Source organism: Lissotriton vulgaris, chromosome 9 (genome assembly GCF_964263255.1).
Source record: "Lissotriton vulgaris chromosome 9, aLisVul1.2, whole genome shotgun sequence".
In the NCBI taxonomy this organism is placed as follows: domain Eukaryota; kingdom Metazoa; phylum Chordata; class Amphibia; order Caudata; family Salamandridae; genus Lissotriton; species Lissotriton vulgaris.
In genome coordinates this window covers 1,119,538,873-1,119,564,567 of record NC_141697.1, presented here as the reverse complement: position 1 = coordinate 1,119,564,567, position 25,695 = coordinate 1,119,538,873, and the positions used below count along the sequence as shown (strand labels likewise).

General features: G+C 43.5%; 1 protein-coding gene across 4 annotated transcripts in view; it reads right to left on the bottom strand.

Annotated features, from left to right (window-relative positions):
• The window catches only part of ERC2 (ELKS/RAB6-interacting/CAST family member 2), a 2,191,867-nt gene that overhangs the window by 781,355 nt on the left and 1,384,817 nt on the right, over positions 1-25,695 (bottom strand). For all 4 annotated transcript variants that reach the window (XM_086939131.1, XM_086939132.1, XM_086939133.1 and 1 more), the window contains one exon: positions 2,477-2,637. In XM_086939131.1, coding sequence (XP_086795257.1) covers positions 2,477-2,637 — 161 coding nt within the window. The remainder of the gene's footprint in view (positions 1-2,476; positions 2,638-25,695) is intronic.

Below are 25,695 nucleotides of genomic sequence, written 5' to 3'. Positions count from 1 at the left end.
AAATGGGCCTGAAGCACTGCAGAGCAGTCCCAGAGTAGCCACGATTAATTTGGAAAATCAGTGTGATTGCAAAAATGTTACCATTTGCCATTCCGAATTTCAACACACTTAACACTCAAAGCATGCACCTTTTGGAGGGCGGAGGGGAACTTTGTTGAATATGTCACCTGAAAGGTAAATTCTTTTTATTCGTAAGGACTGATTGGTAACATATAAGAGGTAACATATATGAAGCAACTTTTCAATGGAGCAGCAATGTGATTCAAGGCACTCACAAACTGGTGTTTCAAAGCACTCACAAACAGGTGTTTCAAGGCACTTTAAGCGGATGTCTCAGATCCCCCCTGCACTACTTGAAAAACTGAAATTGAGTTACACGTTTGGAAACACGGATTTTTAATTATTGGGCAGGAATTAAGTGAAGGAATAAAGAGGATCATACACAAACTGGACATGATTGTGATGTGCCAGATGAACTCCAAAATATAGAACTACCAAGTCAAAGCTGCAATCGAGAAACAAAAATGGAGGAAGGGCTATTGGAAACAAGAAAACCCCATAAAAGGTGATATGACATTTGTTGCATGGCGAGTGCAGACATAACGAGTTTTGAATCTCATTTCAGGAGTATCCTTAACCCTGATACACCAAGGGAGACCTTTCCTAGCAGAACAGGCTGTTGCTGGAATATAATACTTCCAAGTGGAAGTGTTTTCAAACTGGTTCTAATACATTCCACGAAAGATTGTCAAAAATGTGCCCTCTGCACCAGGTGCTGCATTGAACCTAAATATAAGTAACTGTATCACCACATAAAAAAATATAAAGGGAGTAAATATTATATTGATACAAAATGGAAGGACGTGTATTAAAACGTGAATGACTGCAAAGACCAGAGTGCACTGGGAGTTGATTCTCAAGCCAATTAACCAATGCACTGGGTCCAATATACAGAAAACACACCTGAAAGTTAAAAACGGTGATTTGATGGAGTACAGCGTTTTCCTGTATGTCTGTCGGTGCTTTCATATTTTTATTAGAAGATTAAATACATGTATCTGGGATTAATAAAAGTTGAGGCCTATTTCACTAGACACAAAACTAGAAGCCCTTTAAATTGGATCGAAATATCTATCTAGGTAATGTGAATGTTTACCATTATCCAGTCTTAAAATATCTCAGTACACATAAATAATATTAAGGGTAAGTAACGTCGTTCCCTGGAAAATAGCAATTTATTGTAACTCGTAAATTAAAGAGGATTTCAGTGGCAGCCAGATGGGTTTAAAATCCAAAGCTATGCTTGGAACTTAGACATAATGTAAGCATCGGAAATCATCGTGAATGTTCTTAAATACACATTTTCTGCTTATCTCCTAACCAGCAGTCGAAGGGCATGCCGCAATGATTCAGAATTCATCTCACAAGTGTTAATTCTGGCAGTGTGCAGATTGTCAGACACAGTTTAAGCATGCAGGACAGAAAAAACATAAGAAACAGTTTGAGATACTGCACGCCTTGGATTGATTTAAAGTACCTTATTTTTCTCGGTTTGTGCTTTACATGGATTTTCTAAACCTGGTGCTAAATAATGCTGCCGTTTCTTGCCACTGTGGGAGCTTCTCTTTGTGGTAATCATGTATACATTGATACGATAACAAGCATTGGCAAAGCCAATAGGTTTGGCATTGACTTTGCCAATGTTTTTTGATGTCTTTGTAAAGGTTTATTACATCAACATCCCAAAAACGTCCGCTCAGACAGTAAACTGTCAATGTCTTCGCAATTAAGTTTTGCAAAAACATTTAAAGGTGGCCACCCCTGTTTGTGCACGTCATCATCTTTGAATGGTTTTGAAACAAGGGTTTAAAAAACATACAAAGATGTTAGGGGCAGTTTAAGTGGTTTTCAGGGAATTTGGTCTATGTATGAAGCCCTGAAATAAATACTGAGAACTTTCTGAACTACAGGGTATCTCAAGCTGGGCCAACCAGAATATTCAACATTAGCTCTATGGGAAGAACTGCAGATCCTGAAAAAAACACCAATGGACCTCCCCTTAGGCAGGAAAGGTTAGGGGTAGCCCATTGGTCCCCCCTTACACTGACAGTATCTGGCCATTCTGGTTTAATAGTGACTGCTTTTAATACTCAGGGTTCAAAACAGATGTAGAAATGGCTTTTTAGTGCACTCTGAGCTCGGGATGCGTATAGGGCAGTACGCGTCAATATATAAGAACAACTAAGAGAAAATAGAGCGCCATTGTATTCTACTGGAGTGGGGGAGATTTAAAGTGAAAGAAACCTATTTTAGCAAAATTCTTCCCTTGAAAAAAAAATCATGAGTCTTCTGCCTACATCGGGAATGTTGCCATGTTTTGGTGTTTGGTCGCCCCTACACATATGTTTGGAAATTATGTCTTTATATGAACATTTAACAATCAAGAACATTACATATAAAATCAAAAACGGCTTACTTCATTTCCAATATTTCTTCATGTTGCTTTCTCCTTTCCAATCTTAAATTCGACAGTTGTCCCTCCTTTTCAGACAGGGCCTGCTGTGTTGAGGAAAGGCGTGCTTTGGTAGAGTCCAGCTCCTGCCTGGTCTTATCCAGGGCATTCATCATTTCTTCCAACTGAAAGATAAAACTTGCAGATTGTAATATTTGTACACGTTTTAAGTGCTATCGCTAGTGTCGTGAGTCGGCGGCAGTTCATGTTTAATTCATGTATGCTATCATTTATTACAATTAACATCCCACGAAGTGCTTAATTTGAGCCGGTGGGGATCACCAACACTGGCACTTATTTATCTACATCAGACATTTCCCGAGTGCAAGAGACGGAAGCACATTCAACTGGGAAAAATGAGGAATAGAAAGACTGAAACATCTTCAGAAAAGGAGAAAGCAGAAACCTGCAATAAATAAGATAAAAGGGTCCGAGTGTGTCTGGTTGTCCATGAAAGAAAGAGGCTTGGGTTGGTTTCCAGGCTACCAGATTTAGAGGCATATTTACAAACAAATGTTGGAGTGCAGTGCTACGCCAAATCTGGCAGTGCTGAGCTCCGACATTTTAAAAAACACAGGGAAGTGCCGTATTTACAAAGATGTGGTGCCCCCCTGTGTTTCCGCTGGCGCTAAAAAGTAGCTTAGCGCCAGTGCATGCACCCTGCCGCCATGTTGCAAGGGTGCCTGTGCTGCAGGGGCGACCCGCCCGCCAGGTTGCAAGAGTGCCTGTGCTGCAGGGGCGATTGTTTTTGTGCAGGAAGATATACCTTCCTGCACATAAACAACCATTCACTGCAATTTGCCCTTTCTATGGGTGCTGCAGAATGCAGCACACATAAAAACAGCAAACAAAAACGCAGAGAAATTAAACATTTTTTCCTCGAATCACCATTCTAAGATCAGGTATTACCTGGCCTTGGTTTTTGGAGCTGCCCCAGCCTTGTAAATCTGGGGCAGCGTCAAAAAGCAAAGGGTGTTTCACTGCAACGCCCACAGCAACACCCATTGCACAAACCTTTGCCGCAGCAGACTGCTGCGGAAAGGGGCATTTTTACAAGGTGGCGTTAAGCCATGTTAAGTGGCTTAGCACCGCCTTGTAAATATGAGGATTGGCGCAACGCCACCGAAGCATCAAAAAAGTGATGCTCCGGTGGCGATAGGGGCTTGTAAATATGCCCCTTGGTGTGCGCTGCGCTGCAATTTAGTAGGGGCAGCAGCGGGCTTCTGAGCAGCTCTTGGGCTCCAGCACTCATTATTTTACAGATTAATCACTACAACACAGACACACAAATCACTAATTTATAATGTATACACATCTTTTGTAGTTTGTTAAATGAAAGTACAGTAATTCTTTTTGAGATTTCGGATGGCATCCCCTCCGATTCGCAAACAGGTATTGAACTAGAAAGTCACATGGTTGTTTCTAATGATTTCGACAAAGATTAAGGGGGGCTCCTGTATTAATCTCACTGGTTTCATTAACAGCTTAATTGGGGTTGTGTCTGGGCCTTTCTAAAGACCTTTAGTTCTCCAAAGCCTTCACATTTGGTGATTGATTTATGACCGAGTTCAGCCCCTGAAGCACTCGATTCAGAAATATTTGCATAAGCACTCTTGCAATTCATAACACAGATCCTATCACAAACCCAAGGCGCGGGTCACACACCATTATTTAAGATATGGATGGAATTCACCGAGAGCCTCCTGAAACAAGCACTTATCCCAAATTACATGTTTTGAGGCTGAAAAAATCCGTGTCACGCAAATGATGATGGTTCTCGGCCGGAACAAACATCATACCAACAAAATAACACATGAAAAAGTCTGCAATATTTGAAGAGTTTGGGAAAAGCTTTTGCGAAATGTAACTTTTTCAGTGGTTAACATAAGGTATGATGTACTTGGCTTGCACAGTATAGCGACACCTCACTGCTAGTGCATGTTGGGGGTTGTCTGTGGCTGGCATGTGTAGGGAAGTAAAGCTACATACATCATTACACTTCATTGAGTCTTGCATGGTTGTGGGGTTATTGTCGGCTTATGTGGAAAGAGTGTTGGTGTCATCAGGACTGACCGGATGGGGCTCCATCAGAGAATATGGAGGATGGAAGAGGAGTAAAAGATAGACAGCTGACCTCTATGATCTTTTGGGGCCTTGCTCTGCACAGTAAGGAAGAGCTCCCTGAGATGAACTTTGACCTTGACCCTCTGCTCCAGTCAGATAAGAAGAATCCCACTTGAAGCCCTTCACAGCCGAATTTTATTAATAGATTTTGAAGTAGGAAAGGGTGAGCCACAAGTTGGTATTTTACCACTTTGAATGGGTAGAGGTAAGGAGCAGAAAGGGGGTTCAGGGCTCAGTGTTTGGTAGTTGGGTAGTGGGCATAATAGGCAGCAAGGTTTTTTTTAAGGTTCAGGGGTAATGGATGTTGAATACAGATAATTAAGGGTTTTGTGGTCCATTGTTGGCTATTTGTAAGGTGTAATAAAGGGGTTTTAGTTTATGGATGGGTAGTGGTGAGGGGTAGTAAGGAGTTTTAGGATTCATGGATAGGTGGTTTAATACATATTTAAACTTGATTGAGTCTTGCATGGTTGTGGGTTTATTGTCAGCTTATGTGGGAAGAGTGTTGGTGTCATCAGGACTGACCGGATGGGGCTCTATTAGAAAGACTGGTGGGTGGAAGAGGAGTAAAAGATAGACAGCTGACCTCTATGATCCCTTGAGACCTCGCTCTGCACTGCAAGGAAGAGCTTCCTTGGATGAACTTGGACTTTGACCCTCTGCTCCGGTCAGATAAGAAGAATGCCACTGAAGGCCCTTCACAGCCCACTTTTATTAATAGATTCTGAAGTAGTAAACGGTGACCCACAGGTTGGTATTTTCCCGCTCTGAATGGGTAGAGGTAAGGGGCAGAAAGGGGGTTCAGGGCTCAGTGTTTGGTAGTTGGGTAGGGGGCGTATTAGGCAGCAAGGGTTTTTTAAGGTTATGGGGTAATGGGTGGTGAATAGGGATAATTAAGGGTTTTGTGGTCCATGGATGGCTATTCGTCAGGGGTATTAAAGGGGTTTTAGTTCATGGATGGGTAGTGGTGAGGGGTAGTAAGGAGTTTTAGGATTCATGGATATGTGGTGTATAAGGTTCATAGGAGATTATAATGGGTTCAGGGTGGGTAGTGCTTAGGGGTAATAAGGGATTGTGAACGTTCAGGTAAGGGTAGTGCTAGCTGGTAGGAAAAATAGTTTTCTTTGAATTGTATATAAGCCTTCCAGCTCTGTCAGTATTGCTGACCGTCAATCATTCTCCTTCCACAACCACTGTGGTGGATGTGAAACTCTGAGGTGATGCGTCGCTTCGGGCTGGGGGACGGATATATAAAATGGACCAAGGTCCTCTACACCGAGGCGGTAGCGAGGGTCCGAGTGGGCACGCTGATCTCGAGTCAATACCCGATTAGGCGTGGCACTAGACAGGGCTGTTCCCTATCCCCGCTCCTATTCGCGTTGGCGATGGAACCCTTCGCTGCAGAAGCCAGACTGGGCCGCCACTACGCAGGTTTGTCATTTAGGGGAGACCGCACTTCATCTCCCTGTACGCGGATGACTTGCTGATGTTTTTGGCCGACGCGGGCCCCGAGCTTCAGGGGGCGCGGCAGCTACTGGGACGGTTCGGTAGGTTGTCGGGCCTGAGGGTCAACTGGCCTAAATCCTGTCTGTTTCCCCTGAGGCCGGGAGAACCGTGCCCACTCACTGCTCAGGAACTCCGATGGGAGCCGCGCTGTCTGCATTATTTGGGGGTCTATGTTTACCACGCCCCGTCCGACCTGCTGGATGGTAACATCACTCGCTGTATTAACGCCCTGCGGGGGTCCATGGACTTCTGGGCGACCCTGCCGCTCTCCCTGGCTGGTAGAATTTCCCTGCTTAAAATGATAGCCCTGCCCAGGCTTTTGTACTATTTCAGGACACTACCGGTGTGGGTACCGAGCTCGGTGTTTAAACGCCTGAGATCACTGGTCATAGCGTTCTTGTGGGGCACGGGTAGGGGGCGCATAGCGCTCGACACGCTGTTGCGCCCTAAAGATGAAGGAGGTATGGCAGTGCCGGATTTTGAAGGGTATTACCTAGCTGCGCAGCTGCAGACCTTTACTCAGGAGGTGGCGAGAGTGTATAGAGGCCCCGAGGAAGCGAGAGTAGAAGGCACCCCGCGACACGTTCTGGCATATATTACGCTGCACCAGAAACTCCGGGTGGGAGATCTGACGGTAGAGGAGCAGACGTTCCGGCTTTCCTGGGACCGGGCCCGTAAGCGGGCGGGTGTCCGCCTTATGTATGCCCCCGAAATTCCGCTGGGGATGGTCACCGCCCTCCCACATGGGGGTGACTGGTCGCGCTTGCTGGGATGGGAGGAGGCGGGAATACTAATGCTGGGTGACCTCTACGAAGATGGGGTGTTGCTGCCGTTTCGGGACCTACAGGAGCGATTTGACCTTCCGAGGGGCGACTACTTGCTGCACGCAGCAGTCACGGGCGCTATGCGAGCCCACTGGGGGGAAGGGCTGCAGGAACCGGGCACCTCGATGGCCTGCCAGTACGCCATGATGGCGGCGGGAACCTTTAAGGCTGTCACGTGCCTCTACTCCAGGATGCAGCGGGAGGCCTTGCAACCTCTGGCAGCCCTGAAGGCCAAGTGGGAGCTGGACCTCCAAGTGGAGATACCAGACACGACCTGGGGCCAGTTGCTAAGACGGGCAAGGAAGAGCTCGAGGAACGCCAGGTTCCAATTGATTCACTTTTATGTAATTCACAGGGCATACCTCACCCCTGGGAAAATCCAACAGTATTTTGGGGCGACTGACGCTGCTTGCCCCAGATGTAACACAGCTGGGGCGGATTTGTGCCATATGCTGTGGGATTGCCCCTCCTTGGGAGATTATTGGCAGGAAGTTGGGCGGGCCCTTAACGCAGCGACAGATAGGGATATCCGGTTTACTAAAGCGGTTGGCGTCCTACATTGGTTCCCGCATACACCTAAGACTAAGATGACTAGTAAATTTATAGATTTGGGGCTCATCCTGGCCAAGCGGGAGATCACGAGAAACTGGAAGTCCAGAGTGGGGCCCACGTATAAAAGATGGTATGGAGAATGTCTGAGATGGGCCGCGTGTGAAAGTACCCTACGATACCAGTTGGCCTGGAGGTTGAATGATGAGAAGGCGCTGGAGAGGGCGACGGCATGGGAGGTGATGGTGCAGGCCCTCCGGGATGTGGACGATGAGGGGCAGGATGGCGAGAGTGAACTAGATGGAGCAGACCCTAACACTACACAGGAGAACACACCTTAGCGGAAGTTTACTTCCTCCTGCAACACACCAGACGCTTTCACACTGTTGACCCAGCGCAGAGCGACCACGGGGGTGGGTGGGTAGGAGGCTGTTTCGGAGGGGAATTGGGGTACCGAAATTTGGGGAGGGGGAGGGGAGAAAACCACAAAAGCGTCCCAGGGTTATTTGCTTGATGAAGAGGTCAGACACTGTAAGGAGCCACATGAAATGGGTAGGGTTAGGGTCACCCGCGCCAAGTTCGAGGTGGAACCCCCTGCCGGCGATCGACTGGATCTAACTAAGCATGTACATGAGGTGTTGCTAATGCTAAGTATATTGTCTGTACATTTATATTGGTGATGCAATAAAAATGAAGTTTAAAAAAAAAAAGTGGATGTGAAACTCCCCGGGAGGCTCTTGTGGTTGTGCACTAAGGGATCCTGAGTCCGTCCCCTGGCCTGCAGTCACGTGCGCTGTTAGATCTGAGGTCCACTGGTGCACAGTCACTGACCCTGCCTGTCAGAATTCGATATTGGGCACTGGAAGCTGGGACATGAACCATGCCTCAATCACCAGGTGGGCAAAGCCTGATGATCAGCCAGGTTAGTCCCTCTATGCAGAGGGTTCACCAACTCTTAATATTGGCATCAATGTATATTGTCAAGTCCTCGGTCTGGGACTCAACATACCTGAGGCACAGCAGGTATACATGTCTTCACTATAGCTGGAATACAGACATTCTCGTGGTATCCATGTGAATAACAACATGGCTGGTGTTTTGTGCTTTGTGGTGCCATTTTAATTCAAATTTTAAAAATGTATATCTCAGGTTCTACTTATCGGATGTTTGACGTTTTGCTGTCATTTTATTTATTAAAGTGCTCTCTAGTTTCCTAAATTGCTGTGGAAATTTCTGTCTTGTGTTTTCACTTATTACTGTTTCAGTGCTGCATAACTACTTTACACATTGGCTCTAAGTTAATCCTAACTGCTTTGTCCTAAGCAACCAGAAGGTTAAGCATGGGTTTATTTGGTGATTTTAGTGGTTTACCATGGGCCTCGCTGGTGACATCTAAGGGGTACTTTGGCCACCACAGATCCTCATCTATCCAAGCGACTCCATCCCCCAACAGTTTTCGTGCCCGGCAGCGCACCTGCAGCTAACTCCTAAAGGGGGCTTGGCCAACCTCACCTAGCTCATTGCACTCTCTGCAGTCCCACAGCTTGGACCTCATTGGTGGCATCTAAGGGGTACTTTAGCCCCCATGCACCCTCATGTCACCAGAAGACTCCATTCCCCAATGCTCTTCGTGCCAGGTGGCATACCTCCAGCCAACTGCTGTAGGGGGCGGGGCCACCATGACCATGCGTATAGTGCTCTCAACGGTCCAGTGGTGCAGGACATGTGCAGGCTGTGCCCGAGCGAAGCCTGGCCCAAGAGCGGGCTCGTCTGCCTCCATCCACAGGAGGCTGGGCTGGGCTGGGCTTGGCCAACTCTCAAACTTTAGCCTCCATTCTGGGGTAAGCAATTTTGTCTTCTAATTCTTCATTGACCCTGCCTGGCTGCGCTCTTGGGCCTATTGTGGGGGTATTTATTATTGTGGTTTCCACCCTGCAGCCAAATTTTATAAAGTGAAGAATCTGTTACAAAGTCTTTTTTCCTTTTCAAAAAACCCTTTTGACTGTGGAGTGAATTCGGACTCAACCCCAGTTTTCTTGTCAGGCCATTTATCTCAAGGTATTTAGTCCTTCAGCAACCTTGAGCTTACTTTGCCTACACACCATGGGCAAAGTAAAAGGTATAGGCAGGTCTTCGGTCACACTTCCCCTCCAAATCTACTTCGATAGATAGGATGTTACAGAGGGTTTTTGGGGGTCATCTCCACAGAGAGGAGACTGTCTTTGCGATCTGGGTTGCATTCGTCCGCACCATCAAATGCTACTACAGTCTGCGTGCCCACTGTTGTTCCCACTTCTGCTCATTGTGCATTGGAAGGGGGCTCTGTTCCCCTCTTGTGTCCAACGCTTGCTGCAGAGTCTTCTGAGGTGTTGCCCGAGGAGCATTCTTAGATCCTGGCAGTTGCAAAGGGGTCTAGACAACTGCCATGAAACAAATTTGCTGAGGTAGGCATTCAAGTTGAGGTCTCCATGGCTCCAGCAGTGACAGGTGCCCTTGCACTCTTGTTGAACATTTAACTAGCACTTCGAATGGCGAGGGCTTGGTTTGTCAGCCTACCTAGACAGCTCAAACTCTGGAGGAACTTATTGGCAAAGTTAGAGACATTGTATATTCTGACTATTCCCAGTCTTAGAGCGCATATTGGTTATTGAACAAGGATTCCAAGATATCAGGCATGCACGGCCCACAACAGCTCAGGCAACATGGCTAGCCCTCACTGCTCCATCTTGGTAACTCTTACTATGGAATCCTCTGGGTCTGCTTCATCTGTCGACATTGCTTCTAATAACAGTATCCCAGTTGCCACTACCTGTTGACCCTCACAGCACCAAGTTATAATGCCAGTAAGTGGGCCCAATGTCATTAAAAGTCAGCAAGGGGAGCCTACTAGTCACAATAAACAAATTCTTGGGAAATCTGGGCCGCATGGTTCCATGCGCAGTCGGAACCACCCTGTGATGAACTTACCACTAGGCTCTTGTCCCTTTGTGGCACTTCTGACTGGAGTCCAAGAGCTGCGCGAGGATCAGAGCGGATTGCTAGATGAGCTTACAAACAAGACTCTGAATTGGCTAGTATGACACAAGGACTTCCCCCTTACTTTGGTGGATACAATTCTTCTTACCTGTAGGATGGGATGGAATGGGCCAGGCCCAATGGGTCATCCTGGGGACTATTATGCTGGGCAAAACCATACTACTCAGAAGCATCAATTTTTGTCCCCACTTGTTTTTGGGGATATTGGCAATTGTTACTTGCAGGAGAATGTGTCATTGAATGTTCCTGTTTCCAACTGTTTTCATGCTCTAGCAGGGTTAAGTGACTCACAGTTAATGTGGTGGCGCACTTGATTGCGCCATCTGTAGCCACCCGTGAAGAGTGTTGTAGGTACTTTAGCCCTCAGGCGAGTGGAGCCAGGGACAAAGTACTATCATTATGGTTGTAGGTGGTAGGAAAGAAGTTGCTTGCACCTCCAAGTTCCAGGTTGTGATGGTATCTGGTGCCAGGCCTGAACTAGAGCAAGTTGAACTATCTAACCACTTCTTAGAGGTCACCAGGCCTGGTCTTAGATTAATGGGCAGTGGACCCACAGACCCTGATCAGTTAACTCCTTACTCGTATAAGCCTGTTGTGCACCTTTAGTACCAGATCCAATTGTACTTGGAGGGAGATATGTCCTAGGGTCTGAGTGGTCTCTAACCGATTATATGGGGTGTCAAATAGGGCAAGTAACCAAGATGTACCAGCAGCAACTGAACCTGCTCCACACACCATGATGCTTTCCTGGAATGTAACTGGTCTAGGCTCTAAACTTGATTGTCCTGGTTGGGGCCACTTCATAGACTGACTAACCAAATGGGAATACCGCATGGGATATGTAAAGGGTGCAACAAAAAATGGGCAAAGTTAGACAATCGAGGAGGACTCACAACCTGGGTCAATGCTACACTTGGTTGTGTGATAAAGGAGATAGAGATAGCAACTGATGACATTTTATGTGTTAGCATGTCCTTTTCTCAGAAAGTAGGACTCTATGTCTACAAAGTATACCTAAGACCCGTGGGGAATACATTGGAATCTCTAATAATTGAGCTGCTAACTTCACAGAAGGCATCAGTGCCAACACGTGTCTTAAAAGTTGTGGGTGGTGATTTCAACTGTTAATTTGAACCTTTGGACATTGATACTGGTGCCCTTATTCAGGAGGAAGACCAACTTTGGTCCATCCCTGAGTTAGTGATTCCCTCAATTAAATGCTCTAATTTTAAAGAAGGGCATCTGTGCCTACAATGGCAGAACCCCTTCAGATACGGAAGGGAAACACACCTTTAACCAAATTCATTGAACTAGTCTTGTAGATTACATATTGGATGATGTTAGGCTCTGATCGTATCTTTCAGATATTGTAGTTACAGCTAGACACTATAGCGATCATAATGCCTTATTCTTGCCCTGGAACTTCTTGTATGCAGGGTGGTAGCCAGTCGAGTTGAGCCTTTGAACAGAAGGCTACAACTAACCACCAACCAGCGTAGAGTCAAGTGGGGTGTTGTGGCACACTCCCAGGAGTTGGTCAGGTAAATGTACAGATTGGTGGAGAGTATTGGGGAACTGATTGGCTTAGAAACTGCTCTGGATAAAGTTGAGACCCTAGTTAAGATTGGTGATATACATACCCAATTGTTTGAGGGCTTAACAAACAATATTTATGTGGGTATTATATGTGTGGTAAGTAGGAACAGGCCAGCCTCCTGGTTTAACCAAACTTGTAGAATAGCTAAGTCAGCCTCAATAAAACAGAAAGACTGGTTGATGATACAAATTAGGAAGGAGGCATCTAAAAAAGCTGTCACAGAAGCAAAAACGGTTTAGGAATAAGAGAAGTGGGAAAGATGTTGGCAGTGGCAAAAGAGGGACACCATCCTACCTTTTGGAATCAAGTGGCCAAGGGGAGTAAGGAGTATTACCACACTATTGAGAAAAATATTGCTGCTGTTGAATGGGTTGCCCTCTTCTCCTTTCTCTTTTCTGTGACTGGGGAATATGGCGTTATTTTACCAGCTGAGGTTTCCCGCAACGCTGCAGAATTGGGAGGGGGGATGGGTGTGAGGAGTACCCAACTATTATGGGCCAGGAAATTAGTGCAACAATTAAAAAGATTGTCCTAAACAAAGTGCTTGGGCTAGACAAGATTCTGGGAGATCTGTTCCTGAGCAAGGTTGAAGTTTGGTCCCCCTATTTTGTGGTATTTTTCTAATGCCTTCATGAAGGGGTCGCCTATACCTAAATCATGAATTGGGGCAGAAATTATACCTATATACAAAAAGGTTTCATCATTCTTACCAACTAACTATAGGCCAATAAGCCTGATTGACAGTATGCAACATTTTCCAGCAGAATCATCCTAGAGCGACTGCATGATTGCATGGCAGACAATGAGATACTACCTCCTCTCCAAGCAGGGTTTCTGGATTGTACCTCTACTGTAGATCAGGTGCTTCAGCTGCAACTAGTATTCTAGAAAACTGTGGTGCTAGGGGGTGGCCGAATATATGTGGTGTTTGTGGACTTACGGTCCACTTTGGTTTGGTTCCCAGGCCCTGTTGTGGCAGGTGTTAGCTGACATGGGGATCCCTCATTATCTGTTGGCAATTATCGTTAGGCTCCATGATCAAAACTTTGCACAGGTCAGATGTGGCCGGTTGGAGGAAGTGACAGCGCCATTCCCTGTTGGCAGAGGTCTCAGGCAGGGCTGTGTCCTCCCCACAACCCTCTTTACATTATATGTTAAACATTTGATAGCCCATCTACACCAATATGAGTGTGATGCCCTAAAGATGGCAAGCATCAAGGTTCCTGCCCTGATGTTTGCCCATGATACGCTCCAATGGGGCTGCAAAAAAGTTAGACAATTTTGACAAATTCTGCAGGCAGAGGGGCTTGAAAATGAATGTAGATAAAACTAAATGCATGGTGCTAAATCCATGCAACACATCTAGATTTCACCCCACATTTATGGGGAAAGCTTGGAATGTGTTCATACCATTGATTACCTTGGGCTCACCTTAAGAGAGCAATTAGAATGGCATATCCGTATCGCAAGGTGTAGGCTCAAACTTGATCAACACATTGGGAGGCTGGCAAAAGTTAATTAAGGGTCACACTTTCAAACCATTTGTCTACACCCATGAGTGTTGCTCTCTATGGTGCAGAACTTTGGGGGCACAAAGACATGAACGCCATGGTGCTTACTGAGAATCGCTTCTTTCGGAAGTTGACGGGACTCTCGGTTAGTACCCTACTGCTTCCTGTTAGGTTGGTAATGGGACTCAGATTTATTACCAACAGGATTGGAGTGAAACCGGTCCTGTTTAGGAGAAGAATTTGGGCTACTACTGTGCTTCTTTCCTACCAACAGGGGATGGAGGAGGTACTTAGTATTCCAGGGGCAAACATCTCCCCCGGTTTAAATATGATGTAGAGACCCTGAGGAAGAGGGGAATGTTAGACTCTTGGAGGACCCAAGGGTGGTATCTTTCACTTCCACAGGAGACCTCAAGAGAAATTATGGTCAATATAAATTGCATTCTATCCTGACCCGGTCCTCTCTATGTCCAGTGACAGACACGCTTCTCTTGTTGAAGGCTGAATATAAAGCAGAACAGTTTTTAGATGAGATTGAACATGCGCTGGCAAGGAAGCTATATATCCTATTTAGATATGGGTCTTTGCCACTGCGCTGATACACTGCCAAGTGGGCCTGTATCAATGGACCTACTGAGTGGGTGTGCCAGTCCTGTGGAACCACAAAGAAAACGGTGAACCATGCCCCTTTTTACGCTGAGCATACAGGTTTAGCACAGGAAAATTGTTAATTCCTGAATGCCGGAATTTAGTTAATAGACAGTACAAGGAGGCCACTCGAATTCTACTAACTGACTCATGCCAATATTTAGTTTTCACCGTCTCGGGGTACCAGATATTGATGTGACGTATCGGTAAAAGCTGAGCTCTCAATCTATACTATCAGGTATCCCAGAGATAGTGTAATATTATGGATGACCTCCACTTAAATATCTTTGCACTTTATTTTGCTGGGGAGTCTCGATATATTTTTTATCTACTAGATTATTGCACTATATTGGTCTGAAGAGAACTGCCGTGATAGTAATCCCTTTTGTGGATGTAGTTTTCCAGTTGAATAATGAGCCCAAATTATTGATTTTGTTTGCACAAATACAGTCTTATCTTTTTGTATTTTATCTGCTATGTTATTCTTTTAAGAAAAGAAAACAATGTTTATTTCTATTTATATAATAGGATCGTATCTGAATATGTGTTTTAACTGTTTTATGATTGCATACCATGTTTTTTAAGTGTTCTTTTACGGCGACATGCCGAAATAAAGATGCTATGATGATGACAAGGATTTTGATTATTATTTGAGATGGGTTCTTATACCCCTCTATTAATAATCCATTTTCCTACACCCTGCAATCAGTGGAAAGCCAACTCAAGGTCTTGCTGAGCTCAGAATCAGTTGTTATTCACCTATTAGAGTTTCAGCTGCTGTTTTTAAAGATATATCTGACATTTATGTGCCAGATTGAAATATAGAATGAGGACAATTGATTCACTCAGGGCTCTGCTCTTCTGATTACCAAGAGTCATCCAGACCCATGCTACCTAACATACCAAATTTGGCTAACCACTCAGCTCCTGATAACGCCCAGATCTCTTCTAGCGCCTTGAGACCCCCCGGGTGAGTAGTGCGCTATACAAATGCTTTGATTGATTGCTTTGATTGATTCAATGTTATGACCTTGATGATCTCCACTCACTCTAAATTGTCATCTGATAATTCCCAGAGCTCACAGAGTTATACATGTTTCTGTTCTTACTACTGCATAGACTTATAGCCAGATTCATCAAACCGAAATCGGCTCGCAAAGGGCCAGATTCTGAGAATCTGGCCCTTTGCGAGCGCTATTTTTGCATTTTGGATACATCATCCCAAATGCAAAAATCGCAATTCTAGAAATCGTTAAATTGCGATTAATTGCATTTAAGGAATCTCAATTTGAGATTCCTTAAATGCAATTCATGAACCATTTTAAAATTGTGAATGCCCAATCTGGGGCCACTATTTACCGCAAAGTCAAACTATGTGGTAGATAGCAATAACTTAGAAAAATGCACTTTAGTGCATTTTTCTAAGTTGTATGTTACACACACACATGTCCTTTGGACATGTGTGTGTGCTCCACACCAGTAAACATTACCATTTCAGGGGTGCTACAGGGTGTCCTTTGGACACCCTTGAAATAGCTTCCTTATTTGCGATTCGCTAATTGCAAATCGCAAATAAGGAATGACTCCTCATTCATTCCTATGGGCCTTGAGGCCCAATAGAATGAATGGGAAAGCCATTCCTTATTTGCGATTAGCAATTAGCGAATCGCAAATAAGGAAGCAGTAGAAATCGCATAAAATATTGCGATTTCTACATGCATTCCCTTTTGCGAGTCTTTAATAGCGAATCCTTAAAATTCGCTATTAAGGACTCGCAAAACATGACCATGATGAATCTGGGGGTTAGTTACATGTTGATCTAGATAATACACAGATGATGCCCTCATGACAAAGTTGTTTTCTAATCCTATTCTCCACAGTGCACGAGATGCAGGTTCTAAAACGTTAATGTATTCATTAGAAAAGTTATGTGACTAGTTGAAACCCTGAACAACAAACAGAAAATCTGTTGAATTGAAACACTGTACAACAACACGTATAATAACAACTATAGATGTTGTGTAAGGAACAATAATGCCCTGGAGAAATATTGTTTACCCTTTAAACTCAACAACACTCTTTTGTGCATTGCAGTGGTATGAAGAAATTCAAAATGAAGTGATGCAAAAAGTGACAGGTGAATGCTTCAATTAAGATCAGCCAGTGCCAATTACTCTGGCTGCATTCCAGCTCTTTACTGTTTAGCTCAGTGTGCCATTTCAGACAGAGACCAGCCTCAACCAGCATTCTTGGCTATTCCAAGAAGTTCTTGCCAAACCGAGGCCTCACATGCTTGGACCACTGTTCCTTTGCCGGATGTGGTACCTGACTATGTTAGGGAGAGTCTATAGGCCTCTGTCAGATCCCTATTACCGGGAAGAAGAGCTGAATTGAGCCAATCTCTTACCAATCCAGGAAGCCCTTCTATCACCACTAATCTGCATAACTGTACAACACTAAGGAATGTAGAACAACACATTCTTATACAATCTTAATACTGTGATTTTGCTGTTCCTAAGCACTTGTCGTAGCCTATGGTGTATAATCAAATGTTATCACACTCAATGTCCTGACCTCTGTAGGATGACAGTGAGTTGACCGTGACAGAATTCGGATTTGTGATCAGTAGAAAATACAACTATCAGTGATGAGTGCTGAAGGTTCCAGGGCCTTATTACAAGCCAAATGTGATCAATGTATGCTGATTGACTGATGCTACCAATTATCAATTTTTGATACAATTAGACATGTCATCAAATACTTGTGGGACTACGCTTCCTGTCTAAGAGTATAATTTTTAAAATGCTGTCCTGAACTTGCCTTAAGTAACCATGAGATTGCAAGCAACTTTGTCTTTTTCTTTAGGGTGTAGAACCTAAGTGTGTTCATTTTGAGAGGTGTTCAACAACCCTATGAACTACAGAGTATTCAGGTCGCTTAATTGGATTTGGTAAATTAGCTGGGTTCTAGTAACCAGAAGGTGAGTGCTAAGAAATATTTTTTAAAAGATATGATAGTTTAGTGTGGTTTATTGAGTTCATGAACATGCTGATTACATACCCCCAACCTGAAATTGAGGAAATATAAAATAGCATAATATTGTAAAAATAACATAATGTACAGCATTCATGAATTGGGCATGCTATGATGTCACAAAATATTAAGCCACCAAAGCCATTGATTTGTACCTTACTTCGCGTTGACCTTTCTAAAACCAAAGCTTTCTTACCATCATATTGCGCTATTAAGAGTTAGGATGTCTCATGTCCACTTACAATGAGGACCATAATCTTTAATGTATTTGGACAGCTAAAAATGTAAAGGGGGATTTTTCTGATAAATGTGCTTTAAGAAAAATGCAGGATACCGTTCCCTTTCTCAAACTCCTGAGCTGGAGCAAGAGTCTCAAGTTTAGAAATTCTGGCTTTTTGGTCACAGGCACACATCAATACAGATCTGTGTCATCAGAAAATAGCATTAGTTTGTTTAAAAAATGACTGTTTGGTGATTGAGGTTTAATTATACCTTAATAAAGGGGGTGGGCTTTTACACAGTTTTGGCACACCATCTTATTTACATTCCTGCTTTTGAGTTAAAAGCTTCTTTGTTTGTGTTAAATTCACTAATCCTAATTTGTATTTAATTTGGCATGTTCATAACTTTGGGCCAGACTTTATTGCGTTTCCTTGTCAGGTTTCTGACTTTATTCCAAAAAAACAAAAAATCTGCACCTTCAGCATTTGGGACAACTTGGAAGCATTCTCACGTTTACTAATTCAAACTAATTACCAAAACCGTTATCTAAGGAAATTAAGCGTCTTTACAAATATATAGGTATATAACTAGGTATGTCCCTCTATTTTATATTATGAATTAGGAATTCCTTGGTAGCTTTGTGTTGCTATATAAAACTTTATAAATAAATAAAATAAATAAACCATCATGCAGTAGAACAATGGTTGGATTGAGTGTACAGTTCAACTCCTTTTGAATTCCAATGACTTTATTAAAAAAAGGCATTCCTCATCACAGATGAGCAAAGCTACACAGGGAATGAAAAAATACACCTCCAGGAATGTGGGAAAGCCCTATTTTGACAAACTGCATTCTGTTAACTTAAACAAGGCTGGAGCTCAAATGAATGACAGTTTGTTAAAAATGCCCTGGAGCCTTCTTAATTCCAGATTGGATTCGGCTCAGCCAAGCCTTCCTAACATAACAGAGCATGAACTGGGCGCAATGGGGACTGGTGCACGTGTTATTCCTTCAGCTCAAGAATGACATATTTTGCCTCGCGATGAAGAAATGGCAGATCGCCAAGATTCAAAGTGAGTGTTATTATCAAAGTTATCATAAAAGCGCCTGTGCTTGAGGTAATAAAGTAAAGGAAAAAATACAAGGTTTTAATTGGCATTTGTTACTAATGTCATCACACGAGTGAAGGTAAATTATACTTTTAGCTACTATTTAAATATCATACGCAAGAACATGTGTGAGGTTAAATGCAAACGCGCGCGATATGTAAAATATGTCATGAGTAACTATGTTTAACTTAAGATACTCCTGTTACATTTAAGCAGTCAAATTGCTTCGATAGAAGTAAAAACATGAAGCATGGGAATCCAGTGATCAAGTTACAAGTTGAAAATAATACTTTCGCTGACCCTTCATGCACTTTGCAAACTGTGGCGTTGTTATGTCGAGTGTGTAACGAGCCAGCATGGTTCCACGGTAACGCCATTTTTTCCGCATCTGTTTGCGCAGTGAGCACTTCCTGTCTGACAGGTGGGAGACCCGCAAATATGAGCCACCCCACAAGGTTCTGGACCTGTGTGTGCGGGACTGGGGAGGTGCTACAACACCCCCTCATACTAACGCTTAATTAAACCAACCTCAAACACCGAGGAACTTAAAAAAAAAACTCCAGATTTTTTTGCGATGACACAGATTCTGTTTTGATGGTTGTGGCCTTAAAAAGCAAGTATGGCTGAACTTAAGACGAATAACGCTCGTGATAGACTACAGGAACAAGTGAAAGTGGAAGGTCATTCAGAAAGTTTGTTAAATTCCAGTGAAGTAAAAAAAAAAAGGTTGCCATTTATTTTTTGTAAAGTAGATGGATATTTTAAAAAGTATCACCCGGAGGAGAGAGGATGTGGCCTAATGGCTAGAGCGGTCGGCCTGGGGAACCAGGGCTCCAGTCTCAGCAGAGACGCTAAATATCCTGTGATTCTGAGCAAATCACTTAATCTCTCTGTGCCTAACAACATGAATATGTCAGCCTGTAACACAACTGGTGCTCTTGTAAAGTTCTCTTACACCATTGGTCGAGAAAGTGGAAAAAAGACATGCCATCTTTTAATGTTCAAGTTTGATGGTTAAAACGAACTAAGGTGTTAGATATATTTTGGTGTGGTATACAGCAGGTTTAAACTATAATTAAATATCTACAAATGAATGATTTTTGTAGCATAATATTTTGTGACATTCTAGAAGGCTCAATGAATGATTGGTATTGTAGGACCTGGCTGTTTTTGGAGAGTCACCCCAGCTTTTTACTTTCTGTTGCTGAACATGTTTTTGGTGGCATTTGGACTCTGTGCACTCTTTCCCTGCTAAACAGAGGGACAGTGCTTTTGCTCACTTCTTAGAACATGGTACAAAATGGCATCTACCTGATTGGTACAGTTAATGTACTTGTACTTGCCTAGTGTATGGTACTGCATGTGCCCGGGGCCTGTAAATTAAATTCTGCTAGTGGGCTGCAGCACTAATTGTGAAACCCATTAAAGGTAGCCTTTTAAAACATGTCTCAGGCCTGCCACTGAAGCCCATGGTGCAGTTTTATACTGGCATCATGAGCTGGCAAAGTGTATCGTTTGCTAGGCATAAACCTTCCTTTTTCATACATATAAGTCCCTCTAAGGTAGACCCTTTAGACTCATAGGCAGGGTGCAATGTATTTAAAAAGTAGAACATGTGTACTCAAGTGTTACATATCCTGGAAGTGAAAAACTCCTAAAATCTTTTCCCACTGTTCTAAATCCTACCTCTCCTATTGACTAACACTGGATTACATTAGTACATTAATGTAGTGCTAACTTTAGAATGGAAGCAGATAGATATATGTTGTTTACACTTACATTAATGTAATTTAAAATACTCTGTAATGGTAAAGTCGAATTTGCAGTTAGAGTTTTGAAAATGTAACTTTTAGAAAGTTGGCATTTTCTTGTCCAACTGTGCTTCTGTCAGTGTCCTGGGTCATGTGATTGTGAATAGCTCTGATTTGGGGGGTTTGTATTGTTTTCAGACATTAACACAAAGGGAGCTTAGGTGAAGACAGGATGGGCCATCCTGGCAAGATGAATGGGGAGGGGCTGTACCCACCCACACATACACTTCACAGGGCTTTGCCTCCTGCACACACATAGGGACTTGGTACCAGGCCTGCCCTGCCATTTGTCAGCTCCTGAGAGCTTGGAGCTTTGACAGGGGAGTGGAACGAACTTTCCAGAACCAGATGTGAAGGAAGAAGAGGGACTGCCCCCCACACATATGGTGGAACCAGGAATAAATATTGGCCCTACAGAGCCACTCATCAGAACACTCCTGTACCTATGTAAAATTCAGAAGAAGGACTGCCCTGCTGCTAGAGGACTTCCCTGCTGCTTGAAGGACTGCCTTGCTGCCTGAGAAGGAAGATTGGAACAGCTTGTCTTCATCCCAAGCAATCCAGATGTACTCCAAGGGTCCAAGGGTGACCTCATGTGTAAGCTACGGGACACAACGATCTTCAGAGGCATTTTTGCAACACTCCAGCTGACCTGCTGCAACTCAACCTGCCTGAGCCCTGCTACTGGACTCAGCTGAAGTGAGTCCTGACCCCGCCCCCCAAGAGGCTCCCCCAGATCCTGGACCTTTTCTGGCAATAATAAGAGCTTCTCCAAAGAAGAAAAGATGAAAATCCTAAAATGTGGGCTCCTCACAGCTGCAAACTGTTTTATTTGTACTAATACTCTGCTACCCGCGATGACTGCCAACTGCTCTGGAGAAACCTGCTTGTCACACTGACAATGACTTTCCATGGAAACCAGCAGCACGAGCCCTGAACTTTGTGCTACACCAATGATGACCCACAATGACTACCAATGCGAAGCTACAGCAATTACAATCAGCTAGTTTGACCAGTATTTTGCGCTACAGCGCTACCATCCATGCTGAGAGACCTGCTCTTCGCTCTACAGAGATGACCATCTGCGATGCTCAGCCTCCTCCTCACAGCTTCCTCCACTGTAAATGGAACTCTTCGTGCTGGACTTAGAAGGTAACTTTTCAGAGGGTCTAGGCTGGTCCCTGTGCCCAACCCACATTCCATCACAGTTTGAATGAATTTGTAACTTCCCATGTCCTAGTGTGACCAGGTGAGTAAGAGTGGCGCTTGTGCTTTAGTTGCTATTTTCCCGAAAAACGAAAACATTCGATATCCCAGTTGTGCTAATTAGATTTTTGTTGTTCTGGTATTATTTTATTTATTAAAATGTACTCTATTTTCTAAAATAGTTTGGGATTTTTCTTGTGTTTCTTTATGATTCTTCACTTTATTACTTATTGTGTGCTGCATAAATATTTTATATCTTGCCTCTAAGTTAAGCATGACTGCTTTTGTGCCAGCTATCGAAGGGTTAATTTAGTGACTTTTGTCACATCTGACAAGGACTGTGGTTGTTACTTGAGTGAGGCTTCCACCACCTACAACCAATAACCTAATTCCATATGTTGGGTTTCAGTGATGGGATTCAGTAATTGTGTTTGTACAGTACCACTCAGTGTTTTGTGCAAAACTGAAATTCCCTTAGAAATAATCAAATTCAACTTTGATTTCCAAATGGTCTATGATTGGCTATTCTTATTTGTTTTTCTTTAAATTCAATTCCTGACTCATATGTCCTCCACTGTAACACCAGCACCTGGGTCCACAAGAATGTACCCCGGAGTGACCTGTGGACGGTCAGAGTGAGGGGGAGGTCCAAAGTGACCCATATAGGTTCCAAAAAAATGTGGGTGGCGGGGTTCTTTTGCACCTTCTAAGAATGGAGGTGAGGTTCTGGTGGGGATGGTGCAAGGCATCACATTTCCAACCCCAGTGCACGGATTACTTTCAGTTGGGGCAAAAGCAAGGGGACCCGATCTATTTTAATAGACCATGCACCGGTGGTAGCTCCACAAGGGTGGCCAGTGTGCTTTAAGGGGGCTATTCAGATTGAGTGGGACACTGCAGTAGGAGTCACACATATGCAGTCTTTGAACTGTCCAATGACATGTCAAATAAAGATGTGAACAAGTATAACTGTTTTATCGCATTTTACAATTGTTACCACATGCCACACACCCTCTGGCATATTGGACTTCCAGATTGCAATATAACATTGAAATATCTATCATTCCCACACAACCAGCAGACCCAGGAACCGTTCTGTGGCAGTGTTTGTCAGGATCCCTCTATTCTTTAACTGGTCACGTACCAGTAAGAGCTTGCTCTTCATCATCCATACTGTATTTAACTTCTGTGCACTGTGCATTCCATTATGGACACAGTCTATAGTTCAACACAAACACCATTGTCAATCAAGGTATCAGGGATTTAGTTGTGCACCTTCGGGAATTGGATCACGATTGCAACTCATAATTGTGGTGTGCCTGTTGAGCCCGTTCTGCACCATTATCACTTAATCACCTGTTCATTGTAATTGAAGCTTCCACCCAACTCACTGTTTCTGATGGTCATCCTATAACCTGGCAGAGATCTCAGTGATTTCCAGCACCAGGATATCTGCCATTTGTTCAATAACAGTGAAAGGTTAATGATTTTAAATCCTACCTTAGTGGTGTTGGGTCGCAGCATTTCCCACAATAAGCAGGGGTGTGAGTTTATAATTTAGTCGTACCATTCTATTTTAATTGTGGCATCTTTATAGTAGCCCTCCAGTTTAGGTTATAACCAGGCTATCTTCTCTTCATCTAGGACAGGCATTGCATGTTAGGTTTTATATGTTGAAGTGTGCTTATGGTTAAGTCTTGATATGTTGAAGTTTCCTTGCTGCTAAGTCTTGAACCATACTTTCCTAAGGTCAAGTATATCTGGTGTAAGTAGTTCAACTGTATCTATTTGAATCTTGAATTTGCAATGGTCCCATTTTACCACAGAGAGTGATCTGTTCAAGTGAGTCTTCCATCTGGCATGCTCACTGTTCACTGTGATGCTGGCTGTTAGTGCCACATACAGTTGGGACTGCTTTGCGTCCCGTACCTAAAGTGAACAATAGTAGTAATGACCTACATTAGGGTGGTTCATTATATTCCACATCTAGCGAATGGCATGGGTAATTCTATTTTAGGCAGGGAACTGTCCTGCTGACAACCCATACTCATCCCTATAATCCTTGAATGTTTTTAGTTTCCCCGCCCCATAGAGGATGAAGCGTTTGGCAATCCCCCCTCTTAACAATGTTGTTTTCTTCAACGTATACCCTATCTCCTCCAACTGACCTATCTTCCATAATGGGAGTTCAGAGGCATAAGACATCATCAGTTTTTCTTTCCTTGTATACATGGACTAATAGCCCCTTGCAAGATTTAACTGTATGAGGAGTCTCTTCTGGATGTAGGGTTTCCCTTAATGGGCCAAAGCAAGTGGGTTTGGTGCTAGTGTTTTAGCAATGGTTACTTCATCTAGAGATGTTGGGTCTGCCATCCATCTAGCCACCCATTGCCGATACACTGCCTGGTTTTAGACTTCTAAATTGATTACACCAGTCCTCTTTCTGCTGCTGTTAGCATGCTTTTTGCAAAGACAATCCTCCTCTACCCTGTGCCAAATGTCACCTAAGTAATCAAAGAGTTCAATCTCCTTAAATAATTTAGGAGGAAGTAGCATAGGTATTGTAGTGAAATAGTATATGAATCTCTGGAGAAGAGTACATTTTGCGGTAAAAAACCCTCCATGGGTGCACCTTAGCGTGTGCACTCATTTCTATTTTTCACTGGTCCTGAAGAAAGCCTTGCTACCACGCATCAAGAGAAACATGTAGACCTTGCCACAATTTTATAACGGATGTCTGTGACCAAGAAAGCCACAGAAGACATCCACCCACTTTACTTTTAATCTTGTCATATAACCTCACCATTAAATACTTTTGAGGAGCTATACAGGCAATCTTAAAATCACTTTCACTTTTCACTCACCCTACAAGAAAAAACAGCTCCTCTGTAATTCAGGCATCGCAGCACACACGAGATGCACTCAGCCCCTCAGATGGGAACCCTATGATGAAGCATGCCACCAACTAGGTTGGTGGTGAGGGTTCTCCTCAAAAAAAGAAATTGCTTTCCTTTTTTTTTCTTTTTGACCACCGTTTACAGTATTCCTTTCCAGAAATTACTCCTTCTTTTTTGTTATTTAGCTCTGGAGGACCAAGAGTAGTTTCCATTACACCCATTCTCTCCTTTTGTTGATTTGTGAGAACCACAATTTTAGTCAAGACATTTTTACCCATCACCGAAATTGGAGGGTGGCTCCAAATACCTGCCTGTACTGTGCGTTGATAGCTCCGGGTTAATTGCCATCTTTACCACTCTACGGGTCTCTGTATAATTTGACACCCAGATATTTAATGGTGTTGTAGAATGCAGAGGAACACCTCATCTTTGTGGGTTTTCCAAGCTGTTTAGAACTTTCTTAAAAGGGCATTAGAACCTTTCAGCTATACTATCCTGTGCAGGGTGACACTGGGGCTACTGGGAGAAGTTGCCTTTTTTTGGGTCAGTCTCAAAAGGAACTCAACAGACTGTTTAAATATTCAAACCTTGACACAATCATGTGCACACAAGAGGTTTAAGATAAGATTCAATTGAGAAAGTGGTCAGGCTAGGAAGTCTGTTGCTCACCCCTGTTTTGAGTCTCACTACAGAGATGATGTTACACAGTGGGAGCATCTTGTGAAACACTAATAGTGACCCATATTTCAGCAATCCTTATTGCTTCTAAGGTCTCCAGGAAATACTTTATTGGTGTTGGTATGTTAATATGGCCCACTTTGATCAAACTAAAGTACAGGAGTTCGGTACGAGTGACTTTCCAAGTAAGTAGTGCCCGGTACATTATTAAATAACACATAAGGAGTACATATACCCTTACACTTATTTAGAAATAACTTGTTTGTCTTTTGTTGGGCCAGCACTTACATTTGGTTTTTTATACCTGCATGTGGAGTTTTAGTGTACAGCTAAATTGGTCCCAAAGTCATTTATCCTATTTTTAGGTGTTTTGCCATAAATAGATCATTTTATGTGGTATTTGTTACTCAGGATGTGAACGTTCAATTGGAT